Below are 13,928 nucleotides of genomic sequence, written 5' to 3' on the forward strand. Positions count from 1 at the left end.
AGCCGTAAGTCTCCTGTTCTCTGTGAGCATAGTGCTACCTTCTCCTGGATCTCCAGGAAGCCTTGGAAGACTCAACTGTGAGGAGTGACCGGTGCAGCTGTAACACTTGGTTTGTCATTTGGCTCACATAATCCTGCGTGCTACAAAGTCATTAACGTGAATCACTGAATAATGGAGCAATGAGCTGGTGGTTACCTGGAATACAGTGTGACTCACCCTGTAACTACATCAGATGCCATTCGGCTGAGGATCACATTTATATATTCCCTATGGCTGGTCAAGAATTGCATGTGAGGGGTTTGGAGAAGTCTTTGCACCTCCAATTTTCAAGCCCGCCTTGACCTCTCACCCCCCAAGACAGGCTGGAGGCTGGAGAAAAGGGCTGGAGAAAATGCTCTGAATAAACACCCCCTCCAAAAGGAGAGCGGTAAAGATTTCTTTAACACATGGCAAAGCCTCAGTTACCTGGGGCTCTAGTGTCGACACACGGGGGGAGGGGGGGGGTGACACTTAAAATAAACAAAGGGGAATCTTTGAAGCAGCCACTGTGATGTGCTGAGGACTAACGGTTAGACACACCACTGGATAAATAAAGCACTCAACAGATGCTGGGCCCAGCCTGACCTGAAAAGGCAGATCCAGACTGCAGATGTGATGGACAGAAGGCGTAAACACAACCGCGCTTATAATAATGCTAACGATAATGACCATGACGATGACCTAGGTTGATGTTAATAACCCAGCACTAAAGCTGCTATATTCCTCACAGTGTTTTCATTATTAGTGCAATAATTTTTAAATATTACAGTATTTGTTTTTGAAGTGAGAAATCTGTCCTACACTTAAATGCTGAATGGCACCTGGGCATACACTGAAATACTCTGAATAGTCTCTGTCAGCGGGTGACGCGTGTAACTGAGACAGTTAATACTTGCACTGAATCTTTTTAACAAAATGATTTTAGAAAATTGAACCTGTTGTGTATCCATTAGTTCTTGCAAAGAACTAACTCCGTAATCATCCCACCTTAAACGACTGAATACTCTTCATCACACTATTAGTCGGCTCTTATATCTGGTATTCATAATATATTTACTTCCATTTATATGCAAAAATATTTTGGGGCAAATAAAATGGAAACGAGTCTCAGCTTGTTTGATAGGTTGATTGGCTGATTATCGACAAGATGAACTGTGATGAAACTGAAATTTAAGTGTCCAGTTTAACGGTACCATTAAAACAGTGTTTTTTGAACCAGGTCCTCGGAAACCCCAGGATGGTCCATGTTTTTGCTCCCTCTCAGCTGCCTGCCAGACAGTCTACATTTTTGCTCCCTCACAAAAACGTGGACTTTCTGGGGGTCCTTGAGGACCAGTCTGAGAAACACTGATTAACTGATTGAAAGCACAAGCTATAATTACTGTGCTCTCTGTGTACTGTTTATCCAAAAAGAAGCAGGGCTATATCTGCTACTATCTACCAGCAAAACACTTAAAAACGTGTGCCTTTCACGGTGCTTCAAACACCACATGCCAAAACCATTCATTTCAACAAATACCACACACACACACACACACACACACACACAATCAACACCTTTTGAGTGTCAAGTTATATTTAGAGCCTGCATGTTGACACTGATTCAAGACCAAAATCATTTCAGAGGAGGGAATGTGTGGAGAATTGCAGGCATTTTAACGGGGACGCCATGTGTAACATACTCATACAGCAGAGAAAAGTGTGCTAGATGAGTTAGCTGTTGGAGTTGTTGGACAAATTTCTTATGTGCCTGTTGCAGAATAAGGATATGTTTTTAAAAACCAATTTTAGAAAAATATCGCCAAAACCATTGCAATAATATTATATTAAAATAAACCAAAGTCTATATAAGTGCCCAGTGTTTGTTTCATACACCTAAATGAAGTCTAGAAAAAATTAAGAAATCATGGAAAAAATGGAATCAACGCTTCCATATTTGCTTATCATAATCCCGGATTTCTTAGCACGTACGGCTAATTCAGATGTCAGCTTAAGGTTTGGTTTCACAGTTTGCCGTCACAAAAAATGCAGCATGCAGGTAGTGAGGCAGAGTCTCCTGGCACAACAGCACCGCATGCAGCGTGTGAAAAGCCCTCGCTATCTTCCTGTCTACCGGCACATTTAATGTGTGCATCAAGCTTACTTTCTTTATTAAGCATATAGAGGTTTCTGCTCCTGGCATCTTCAGCATCAAGGACAAGGATTGGATAACTGCAGCTGGCTCCGACTGCTGGGCGCTACAGCCTGCTGTAGACTCTGCTCGGGGCTTCCGGGCTACATGCATTTAGCTCGACCCACACGAGGGCAGCTTCTGTTTCAGTAAGCGTCACTCGTTAGCCATGCCTGTTGCCTGGGTCAGGTTAGAATTTGCCCACCCACAGTCATACCCACCCTTGTACACTGGGAAAAGATGGTTATCTAGCCACATTAGACTAGAAGGGCTACCTTCCCATTTTTTGCTTTTGGATAGAAAGCTAGTGTTAGTACAGTAAATCTGTTTTTTTTTTTTACTCAAGTCAATTAGTTTATTGAAAGAATTAAGTATTAAAGGACTTCTACTTTTATTCTTTTGCTTCCTTTGGTGCACTTGTGAGCCACCTGGGCTGCTGTTTATATTATACATATTGTGTAAACAGCCTCTATGTGCTATTACACTATGCTATACCGCATACGTCAGTTTCACCTCACATTTCACTTCCATTTGTATCCCCTTCTTTATGCTTTACGCTACGCCTTTTTCTCCCTAGACATTCTGAGGCATAACATAGCATAATTGGGGGCTTGTCCGGAATCATAGCAATCCATCTGTTTGTTAACCTGTGACGTTTTGATGCATGCAAGGTCGTCTCTGCATTAAGCCGGCCGTAGGCTTCAGATGAAATTGAGAGAATCTACACGGTTCGGCTATATGACGTTGTATGACATATAATCAAGATGCCGATCACCATTTCGAAGCACCGCCTGTACAGGGTCCCCGAGGAGAACTTCTTCGTTTGTTCTGATCCTACCCGCTGCCCACGATTGGCCGAAATTAATATGATGCTGCGGGGTTGGTCAGCAGGATTATGCAGTTACCAGCATGCTTTGCACCGCAATGCACTTTCATTCATCCATCCATCCATTGTCCAACCCGCTTTATCCTACTGGGTCGCGGGGGGTCCGGAGCCTATCCCGGAAGCAACGGGCACGAGGCAGGGAACAACCCTGTACGGGGGGCCAGCCCATCACAGGGCACACTCGCAGACCATTCACTCACACATGCACACCTAAGGGCAATTTAGCAACGCCAATTAGCGTCAGCATGTCTTTGGACTGTGGGGGGAAACCGGAGTACCCAGAGGAAACCCCACGACGACACGGGGAGAACATGCAAACATACTAACCACTGCACCACCATGCCGCCCCCTGCACTTTCATTATATAAATTAATATATTTATTTGTGTAATGTTTGACGTGGAATGTGTGTTTCATTAGCGTGAAACTGATTGTCGTGCAAATTGTTTGGATTCCTTGAATGTGCCGCCGCAAGCATTAAACCAACATTGTTAAAGAGAGCAACTTCCATTTTAAAAGTGCTGTCATCTCCATTATTAAAATGACTCATGCACTTGCCACAATATGTTTATTTGCCCTCTGTATGTGGGTCTGCTGCATAAAAACATTCTGTGCCCTCTAGGGTTGATCTAGAACAAACAAGGTGGCAGCCTTGTTTTAAGCATGCCACAGACGGTTCTCGCCGACACGTGTTTTGTACAGACTTTGTTTGAAGTATACAGCCACCTTTAGGGAAGCATTGCCAAGTTCCTGCTTTAGAAGTCTCTGCATAATCCTACCTCAGGGTTATTTGAGAGTTGCTGTAAAGAGGACTTTATTAGCGGAGTCTTTGGTTTTTGAAAGATTAGTGGAGGCTGCTGTGTTGACGTGTCGAGTCCCCTGCTCTGTGGGGCCGGGTGAGTCACATGTCGCCCCCCCCCCCCCCTTTCCTTGGGTCCCGTACCCCATAGCCATGTGACACGTTCCAAAGCCGGCCTGCCCCGTATTCACGCTGAGGCGGAGGGCAAAGCGAAGCAGCATGAACTCAAGTGTCAGATATATAGCACCATGCAAAAGTCTTAGGCAGACTAAAGAACTGCAGAAAGCTGATTATCTGGACAGTAAGGGTATGTTTGCCCAAAACAATTAGAACATTAGAATATATGCAAATTAAGATAAAAACTAACAGGGATTTCTTTTGTTTTCCAAGAAGTTACGGATGACTTGCTAGATGGCTATATGGACACCGCTTCAGTTCCCAAACCTCTCCTGAAGTGCCCCAGCCATACAGCCATGTATTTCTGAAATTTCACCACTGCCTTACTTAACTAACTAAATGGGTTTCTAAAAGTCAGTGAGGTATTGATTGGCCATATGAGGCGTTGCTAGTGGTCAAGTCAAAAAAAAACTTGCTGCAAATACTGTGGTGATTGTATGACAGGTTTGAAATAGCTAAGCTAGCACACTTTTACAGACATAATATCATAGTCTTACACTTGAAGGACATTTACACACCATTTTCTTTGACTGCCTAAGACTTTCGCACAGTACTGTAAATCTGAGATTAAGGCTGACAAGGAGGTTGCCTTGAGGAGAACAAAACTCCTGTGATTCCGGTAGCAGCTTCGCTGTTGTCCCTTTTGCCTCCGGTAAGCTTTGGCAAAGGTCAATATATAACTTCGTTACCTTCATATTGTGTGTCAGAGACTGATGTTTCTCAGCACCTTTGAACACATTGCGCTAACGCTGGTTTAGCCTAAGGTTATGTGGTCATTAATCCTGTGATGTGAATTGACAGGCGAGGCTCAAAAGGTCTGAGCTGAGCTGGCTATTGAAGAGGGTTTAGCATTATGATGCTGTCAAATCCTCCATTCTTCATGCTTATTAGTTCCTGAGGCATATATAGGCCGGTGCTTCCGGAACCATAAAACAATCTTTTGGCTAAACTTGCTTTTTACCTGACGTCATAAGGAGGTGCCACAGCCCAACAAGAAAACAAAGTAAATAGGTCCACTTCCATGGCAGTTATGCAACTGGTAGAAGAGATATTCACTGCAATGGATAACAAGTAATACACAGTGGGGGTGTTTATATATTTAAAAAGGATTTGACACTATAGATCATGGCTTATTAATTAAAATTGGAGATATGGTATTAGTGGAACAATAGTTACCTTGACGATAGATATCAATATGTAATGATAAATAATTTAAAATCAAATTTGTTGAAGGTTACTTGTGGGGTTCCACAGGGTTCAATGCTAGGCCCTAAGTTATTTATACAGCATATAAATGATATTTGTAAAGTGATTAAATTGTTAAAATTTGTTTCATTTGCTGATGACACTAATATACATTGCTTTGGGAAAAGCTTGGAATGGCTTCTGAATACAGTGGAAAGTGAATTGAAAGTCTTAAAGAAATGGTTTGATATAAACAAATAAGTATTAAATTTAAGTGAAACTTTTATAATTTTGGCAATCAGCAAATCAAAAATAAACTTAAAATTATGATTGTAAATAAATTTTAAGAGCGATAATTGATCATAAATTATGCTGGAAACCACACATAAATAATGCAAAAACTAAAATGTCAAACTATTGCAACTAAACGTGTCCTTGAATCAGAATTCATGATATACACTGTATTATTCCCTCATGGTTCCACACACTACCTACTGTGTGGAGGTACGTGGAAAACACATGCAAAACAAAACACAAATCCAATTTTTATGGTACAGAAAAAAGCTATAAGAATTGTAAATAGATCAGATAATTATGAACCAACCAATGCGCTATTTATTAAATTACATACTCTAAAATGTTGTAACTTAGTTGATATATATACTGCACAAATGACGTACAAAGCACAAAATAACTCACCTCCTAACTGTATTCAGAGGTTTAAAATCAGAAAGTAAATCTGAATTAAGGGAACATGGTGTGTTGAAAAAAACAAAGATAAGGACAAATAAAAACAGCTGCGCATCTGTCAAAGGGGTAAACCTGAGGAATAGCTGCCATAAGGAACTGAGAATCTTTTGTTCGCTCTGCAAATAAAAAAAAAATAAAATAAGGCGGTAAACAGTTATATAACTAATCATCAATGTGTGAGAAATTTGAAAACTTTTGATATTGGTTGTGTTTTTGTTTAGCCGAAAAGGGTACGTATAATAAACTGAAGCTTCAACACAGACTTTTTTTTCCTGTCTATATGTATGTGTATCTATGTGACCGAAATAAATTTAAATTCGTTCATTCAACAGATGCAAGCTGTCACTACCAGTCTGGCACATCTGCTGGCGGTGTGAACTGTTTTTTATTGTCGTCAACTGGCTGTGTTATTGCAGTGTCCTTAAATGGAAATCCCAGCCTATGGAGCATGCTTAACCTGAGTATTGGTTTAGCTGGTACTCTGGCCACAACTCTTACCTCTATCTCCCATAAAACACTTAATGATGGGGCTCCCAGTTGTCACTCTGATTTAAGGGGAAGGGCTGGCTGCCCGCTGCACTAAATGAGCGCTGTGACGTTAGAATCCTGAGGGACACGGAATCAGCAATGTGGGGGGCATTCACAGCCATGCCCCCCCCCCCCCCCCCCCCAAAATGAGCCAATGTACCCCCTAACCCCCAGCGCTACCGACTAGGGAGATGTCTTATTTTATTTCAGTTTTATTTTTTAATAAAGAAGTTCATCCTCAAACAAATAAGCTGACTTGATGGTCTCGGCAGGGGGGCTACGGATCACCTGCTTATCCAAAGCTTTGCCACCCTCTCCCCTATCAAAATACCATTTATATTGATATATGTTTTATTGTGCGTTATACTTAGGTTTCTGTTAAATATTATCCTTCCTGGATGTAAATAATGGGGAGAGCTTTGGTCATGACGGTGGACGGACCATGGGTAGCAGCGCGGCACGAAACAGCCCAGAAAGCTCGTCTAGTTCCTCCAGCCAAGTCAGTCTTTCCTTTAGTATAGAGTTACTCTACATCCGGGTCTTTTTGGACCCCTGTCCGGGCATCCAAGTGGGTTTTGAAAAATCAGCAGGTTGTCCTGCCGATTGCTGCAGCCCGTATGACCCAGGACTGCAAGTTTTATGCATTCATACATACATACAGATAGTAAATGAGAAACATAAATGAGAAACAGGGAAGAACAAGATCGATCACAAAATGTCACAAATAAAAAAAAAAAGAAATAAAAATGGCTTTTGCCTTGCCATGTAAACAGCCATAGATGTAAAATACAAGAAATTTATAAAAAATGAAGCAAGCAAATGACATGATTCACTGTTCACACAAATACAAAAACAATGTGCCAGTGGTTTCTGGAAGTTGACGTCACTCATGAACTGTAACATGCAACCCTGGGTTATACAGGCTGCAGTGTTAAACCTGGACAACCTGCCGATTTTTTTTAAAAAATCACTCGGATGCGCAGACAGGGGCCCAAAGACAGGACATGTACCAGGATGTAGAGTAACCCTATACTAAAGGAAAGACTGACTTGGCTGGAGGAAAGATACTGCTCAGGTTGGAGTTGCTGGAGCTGCTGTTACAGGAACAAAATGAGGAACTAGATGAGCTTTCTGGGCTGTTTCGTGCCGCGCTGCTACCCATGGGCTGTAAACTGGCTGTGAAAGTGATGGGGATGTCTGGCAGTGTCATGGCCAATCAAGAGGGGTTCGCAAAAATGAGCTGATGGGGGTTGAATTGCCCAATATTAAGGGCAGTAAGCATCTCCCTATGATTTGTGAGCAGTTCATCTGTGCACAGAAGGTGGTCCTTTGGTGAATTGTTTTAGTTTAATAGCCAAGCAGCCATCTGAAATGAAAAGGTCAAGCATGCATTTTTTATAGAAGGAGATCCTTATAAGAAGAAGATCCCCCTCCTATTGTAGAGTCTAGCAAAGGGTCCAGAGTGGATCAGTTAGATTGTGGTGCCTGTATATGGTGTCGAAGCCACATGACCATCAGTTATCAAGACATTTAGTACCAACGTACCATCACATTTTGCAACATTTTTTTTTTTTATCGTCGATCTTCATGCACAGGTCAGATGATGGGGAAGCCCTATCAGTTTATTCCCCCTGCTCCTGTGCATCCTAACTGGTGAAAAATTGCAATGTTTTTCAACAATTCAGTTCTGGTTTCATTGTGTGACCAAATCCTGTCCATTCCCCCCCACACCCACCAACCCACTAATGCCCCACATTGCAGGCAAGTGGAAAACAAAATGAGATGTTGCCCTTCTACGCTGGGCAGGAAGGCCTGCCCTAAGAAAGCCCCCAGAAGCACCATAATAACTACCTGCCCCTAGAAAGCACATGTGTGCTGCTGTATAGCCTGCAGGTCAACAGTGTGAAACTCCGCCTCTCCGTCTCTCAGCCAATAGCTTTCGTTTCCGTTTTTTGTCTTCATATCGTGTTCTTAAATTTGAAAATGGTAAAGAAAAATAAACAATACATTTGGGGTAGTCCCTGAAAAGTGGTTTAAATTAAATATGCCTTTTTTTGATAGTACTGTACCTGGAAATATTTTAATGCCCATAAAAGGCATTAGTGTGTCAAACGTGTTTACGTAGATTGCGAAAAAACTCAAAATGTGTGTCGGTGCGTGTGGGTAATCCGAACTGGCTCCCAAAACGGCGGCCCTGCATCGTAAACACGACGGCAGAGGGGACTCTCGGGCGAAAATGCAGCTCTGGAGCCACACAGCCATGTCCCTTTCAGCATCACCTCACACATACCTGGCATTTCAAAATGACGCCATTTACACAGGATCATTAGATCAAATAGCGTATATTAATGCACAACTGCCACTTTAATGCCACATTGAAGCCAGAAAACACTGCCCTAAGCAAAACAGTCGAAACAGATTAAAGCAACAATCATGTGTTCAATCATGTTCTGTGCTGTAATGTTCTCCCCAGCCTTTCACACAGCGCAGAAACACATATAAATCACTAACCCTTATCAGAGTGTATTTATGGTTACAATTTGCTAGTTCTTGAAGTCAGCAGGGGGCACACAGTAAAGATAAAGCATACTATTAAACGTCCGTCAAATCAATGAGGCCATAAAGTCTGCTATCTTCTGCTGTTAGGGGTCCTGGAGTCAATCATAAGAAAAACAAGCAGGATCAAAACTGATCCACGTTCCGGCCCAGGAACACAAGATCCCCGTGAGCAGGGAAAGCACGGCTGGGATGTGAGATGCACCACGGCTGGGATGTGAGATGCACCAAGGCGGCCCAACCACAGACCACTACCTCTCCGGCTGCCCAAAGGGTGTGGTTTCACTGCTGCTGTCTGAAATCCTTCAATTGTTTTACAGGTCTAGGGGATTTTAGTGAACATTTTTTGGCAAATAAGGGGGCAGAGTACTAACACAGTGTCTGCAGGCTGTGGGAAGTCTCATTTCAATGACTGTATACAATGTGCACTTGTAAACAATATACACTGCTGTTTTGTGACGCAGATTCAATAAATCAGCAGCTGAATTTTAAAGATTATAAACACCTTTGTCATCATGTCTTCAGCCAGAAGTTTCGGGAAAAGTGATTATAATTCAGAACTGCTAATTGAACACATCTGATTTGTGGTACAATGCGAGGCCCCCTGTACGTTTTTCGCTTAGTCCCTGAGCACAGTTGTGGGACAGCGGGGAGGATCAGATCTCCTTGCCATATAAAAACAGCCATAATTTGCCTTTGAGCACATTTTTTGATGCAGGGGGGCCATTACTGACAGTTCTGTGCAGAAGTCTACCACACGTCCACCCTACTGAGGAGATGAAAGCAGCCCCCCCCCCCTTCCCAGACGCTTGACCGGAGGCGGTGCTTGTGTCACACACAAGGGTTAATGAGGCACACGCTGCATTCTTCTAGCCCATATTTCCGGGCCTCTGCTTGGAATCATGTTTATCAACCATGGGGTGCTGCACCCTGCCGGCAAGCCTGGACACGCACACGGAACTCTCCGGGTACGTCAGCGGGCCGTTAGGGTTAGGGTTAAGCCTCAGGCCCCACGACTGACTGGCTCATGCTCTACATCCTTATGTACCCGGGACAGCCATATGTAACCGACGGTATAATTTTCCAGGTTAATTAGATACCATCTGTAAAATTAGAACGTGGAATAAAATGAACAGAGAAGGCAGTCTCTGTTTCCACATTTACTGGCTGCAATTTTAAAATCTCAGTCTCCACCCAGTAAGAAGAGGTTTTAAAAAAAAGTAGACCCAAGAGTGTCGGAATTTAAATACACACACCCCATTGGGGAGAAATGCCGCTCTTTCCACGACAACCGTGCCAACGATGCTCTCTTCCGTACGACCGGAGAGCCCGCCAGCATAACAACTCAGGATAAATGCTTTGGAAAAACCATCAAGAAAATGAACGAGTTTCAGGCATGCAGTCATTTGTTGACGTGGCTGTGGCCCCTGTACTCACACACCGTCTGGTCTGTTGCTGGGTAATTATCTGTTTTGCCATAGGGGTCCATAAGTTAGCTAATGAGATACACATTTTTACGTGTGTGGCGCAAACTTCCTGTCTGACATCTCCCTTAAGGCCACGCCGCATGCGGCTCAGGTCTGAGATGCCCCCCCGACGTCTCAGACTCCACCTCCCTGCCTTTCACGCCTCCAGAAAGAGGCTGAGAATTCAAGCGTTTGATCTGAAATGATCATACTATTAAAGCCTCAGCAGCTGCCTTTACAGTCTAACACAGGAAGCGAAGTTTGAGTCACCATATACAGGCAGTCCCCAGGTTACAAACCAGATACGTAGCTTAGATCCGTCTTAAGTTGAATGTGTAATTTGGAATAATAATAATTCAGTACATAATAAAAATACAGTAATAATATAAGTAGCTACATATGGTACTGTACTGTACTGACAAATCATTGAGGCAACACAATGTTTTCATCAGCATCACAAAGTAATGTGTGCGTTCATTATTATGAACCATTCTATTTAACCAGAATTTTTTATATAAGCAGCTTTATGGCAGTCCATTCATAAGTACGAGTTTTCCGTAAGTTGGTCATTCTTAACCTGGGGGTTCCCTGTACCCAACTGACCTTTGGCAACATGTTGTTTTCCATACTCGGACACTAGGTGGAGTAGTGTTTAAGGACACAGACTCACAACCTTAAAGCTGATGGTTTCTTTTCCTGAGCAGCTCCAGTACAATATCTGTCTGTGTAGCATATTTCCAGATGGCAAGAAGGTTTGCTAGACACACATGGCCTCTAAAGGTTTATTCCCGGGCACCTACGCGTTGTACCACAGGGAGGGGCCTGGGCTGGCCACGGCAGGGCCACCCACTGGTCAAACACGAGGCAATTCCAGAAATAATTTTAAATGTGGCATGATAGGTGTAGCAAAGAGCTACACCCTCCACTATTTCTGACTGTCTCTACAGCGCTGTTGTGGGTCCTAACTCTAACCTCACACCCAGGTCATGCTACTCATCACTTCAGTCTTCCACATTGGCCTGAGTAAAAGACAGCTCACATAACCTGCGGGAGGAGGTGGGACTCAACCAGTCAAGCAGCAAAACAGCACCAAAGTGCAAAAAACTTGCACAAACAGATCAATACATTTAGGAAGAAGACAGAAAAACAAATAAAAGCAATATTCCAGGGTACCATCCTTGTTACCTCGTTTAGGTACCTCCTTAAGATCATAATAAATGCTCTTGTTCTTAAAAAAAACACAAACTCGTATTATTCTACGGCCTGAAAACACACCCTTGGCTGAAATTAAAGGCGTGCTCTAAACCACAACACGAATATAAAGATATTCTAATTCACAGGTCCAAAATAAAGTCTGGACCCTCCTACAGTTTCACACCCACTTGTAAAACTAAATTGTAGTAAGAATTTAATGAAAGCTGTTATTTTCTTTCTAAACCATATTAAAAGGCTTGTTCCGAGGCTAATGCTAAGGTAGACATCTGAAAAGCTTTATTAAATCTGTGTGCAGCCCGTGTAGCAGGGACCGACACGCAACTGGATCGCAGAGCTCATAAAATGGAGCCCCAACTACACACATCTCGCCGATCTGCTGACGATTAAATTCGTAATACGACTCAGTATTATGTAGCCTACTCCCAATTGCAAGAAATAATCATAAACTGAGAAATCAGAGACAGGCAGTACCGTTTAGGCAATTCCCAAGCCGCTACCTCATGAGGAGTATTAATTCCCAGACCCTCGCATATGTTCCCGAATTGAACAAACGCCGTACTGTATATGAGGCTGCATAACGCAAATGCGGAGTCCCGCAAACTTAATGCAGCTTTCCCAAGGTACGGCAGTCAGGAATGGGGCCGGGCCAGCAGGGAGCGCCTGCCATCTAACGGTATCCAGCTTATCGGAAAAACGCATTAAAACGGTGCCAGGCACTGATTTAATTAGATTAATTAGGTAAGCCAATCAATACAATAAGTGACTTTGCGCGTTACTGAATGAGACAACGAAATCTGTCAGTCGGAAACGCCAAGGAGACGTGAGGGTGCGGGAATGATTTCTGGAAAATGTTGGACTCGGGTTTCTCTATAGCCGAGTTGCATGCCGAACTTTTCAGGAGTGAGATACATGTTCTTAAAAGACGGACATCCCTGCGGAGGTAATAACCTTTTGCCATTATGTGGACCCCCTCAAACAACTCAAACTAGCCTGTCAGTGAGCATTTGTGTCCGAACAGTCAAGGGTGAACCTAGAAAGCTGCGCTTATCTGCGAGCAGTTTGGCTGCATTTGCACGCACAGCCTGCTGCGTTAGGCACACACTTAATTATGCCTGGTGTACACGCTGGCAATGATAACTCACTTCCACAGTGTTACCCACTGTTACAGGGCCCCACGTACGTGGTAAATAAATTATCCCTTTGTGAAATACATAGCTTAAATAAATACATCGAAAAAAAATCTTGATTATCATAAGCAACATTTAAATGCTTACATACGTTTCAAGTGTCAGTAATAATGAAATCGCTCCGTACTTACATTACTCTTTTCGCCTTGAAATCGTATTTCCACAAACCGTTATTCCCAAAAAAAGAAATGGAAAAGTGATAAAACAGCCAGAACTCCACGAGAAGTTGAGATGTGTCACTGTGAGGGGCGCGTAGGATTTTTCCAGCGGAGAGAAGCTGCGTTTGCTGTGATCATCTTACTTCCATAAAGGACAGATCGCGGGATGCAGGGCACTCGGGACGTCCGGAGTAAGCATATTGTCGATGCCTCCTCTCCACTGGGGCGGTGTGGAACGCCTGGAGGTAGCAGCGGCATCCACTGGTGTTGGTGACGTCAGGCAGGCGCACTAGCGCGCGCACACACACACGCTCACATAGATATACACACCCAGACACACGCCTAATTCGCCCTCTCCGGAGTACCTAATTGACAACACATTGTACTTAGCCAAGACTTAAGTTTACAAAAAAACGAAAGAAGCGAAGAAAGAAGTTTTATTTCCTTTACTAATCAGTGAGTGGCCGCGTATCCCGTATATGTTTTTTTTTTTCTGAGAACATGAGTTTTCCATGTGCTCAAGGAGTGAAGAAGGCGTACTTGCAAAATATAGGTACTGTGCGATTCCCGAGATAATTAAACGTCCGATACCTAAATGTCCTTTAAAGTCTTTCGATTACAGTCCCTCTGAACCCTGCGCGATCTGCTCCATCGCTTTGCGCTGTGATTAAGTTTAGGGTCCTTTATGAACACCAGTCTGAAAGTGTCTGAGCCTCCTTAAGGCGTTCACCCGCTGGAGAAGCCCCAGAGTCTGAGCTCACTCGGTATCAGAAGTGCAGTGGTACAATGTGGGATGAGTACCCTGTGTATTCC

The 13,928-nt window shown here is 43.3% G+C and overlaps 1 protein-coding gene across 2 annotated transcripts in view; it reads right to left on the bottom strand.

Moving 5' to 3' along the window:
- Positions 1-13,524, bottom strand: part of lpar1 (lysophosphatidic acid receptor 1) — a 31,478-nt gene extending 17,954 nt beyond the window's left edge. Inside the window, exon 1 of one of the 2 annotated variants that reach the window (XM_023808529.2) lies at positions 13,089-13,524. In XM_023808529.2, coding sequence (XP_023664297.1) covers positions 13,089-13,090 — 2 coding nt within the window. In that variant the 5' untranslated portion in view covers positions 13,091-13,524. Of the gene's footprint in view, positions 1-12,241; positions 12,369-13,088 lie in introns of those variants that run through there. The other variant, XM_023808530.1, reaches the window with a different exon arrangement.
- Between the last annotated feature and the right edge of the window lie 404 nt (positions 13,525-13,928).

The sequence above is a fragment of the Paramormyrops kingsleyae genome, chromosome 7 (assembly GCF_048594095.1).
Source record: "Paramormyrops kingsleyae isolate MSU_618 chromosome 7, PKINGS_0.4, whole genome shotgun sequence".
Lineage (NCBI taxonomy): Eukaryota > Metazoa > Chordata > Actinopteri > Osteoglossiformes > Mormyridae > Paramormyrops > Paramormyrops kingsleyae.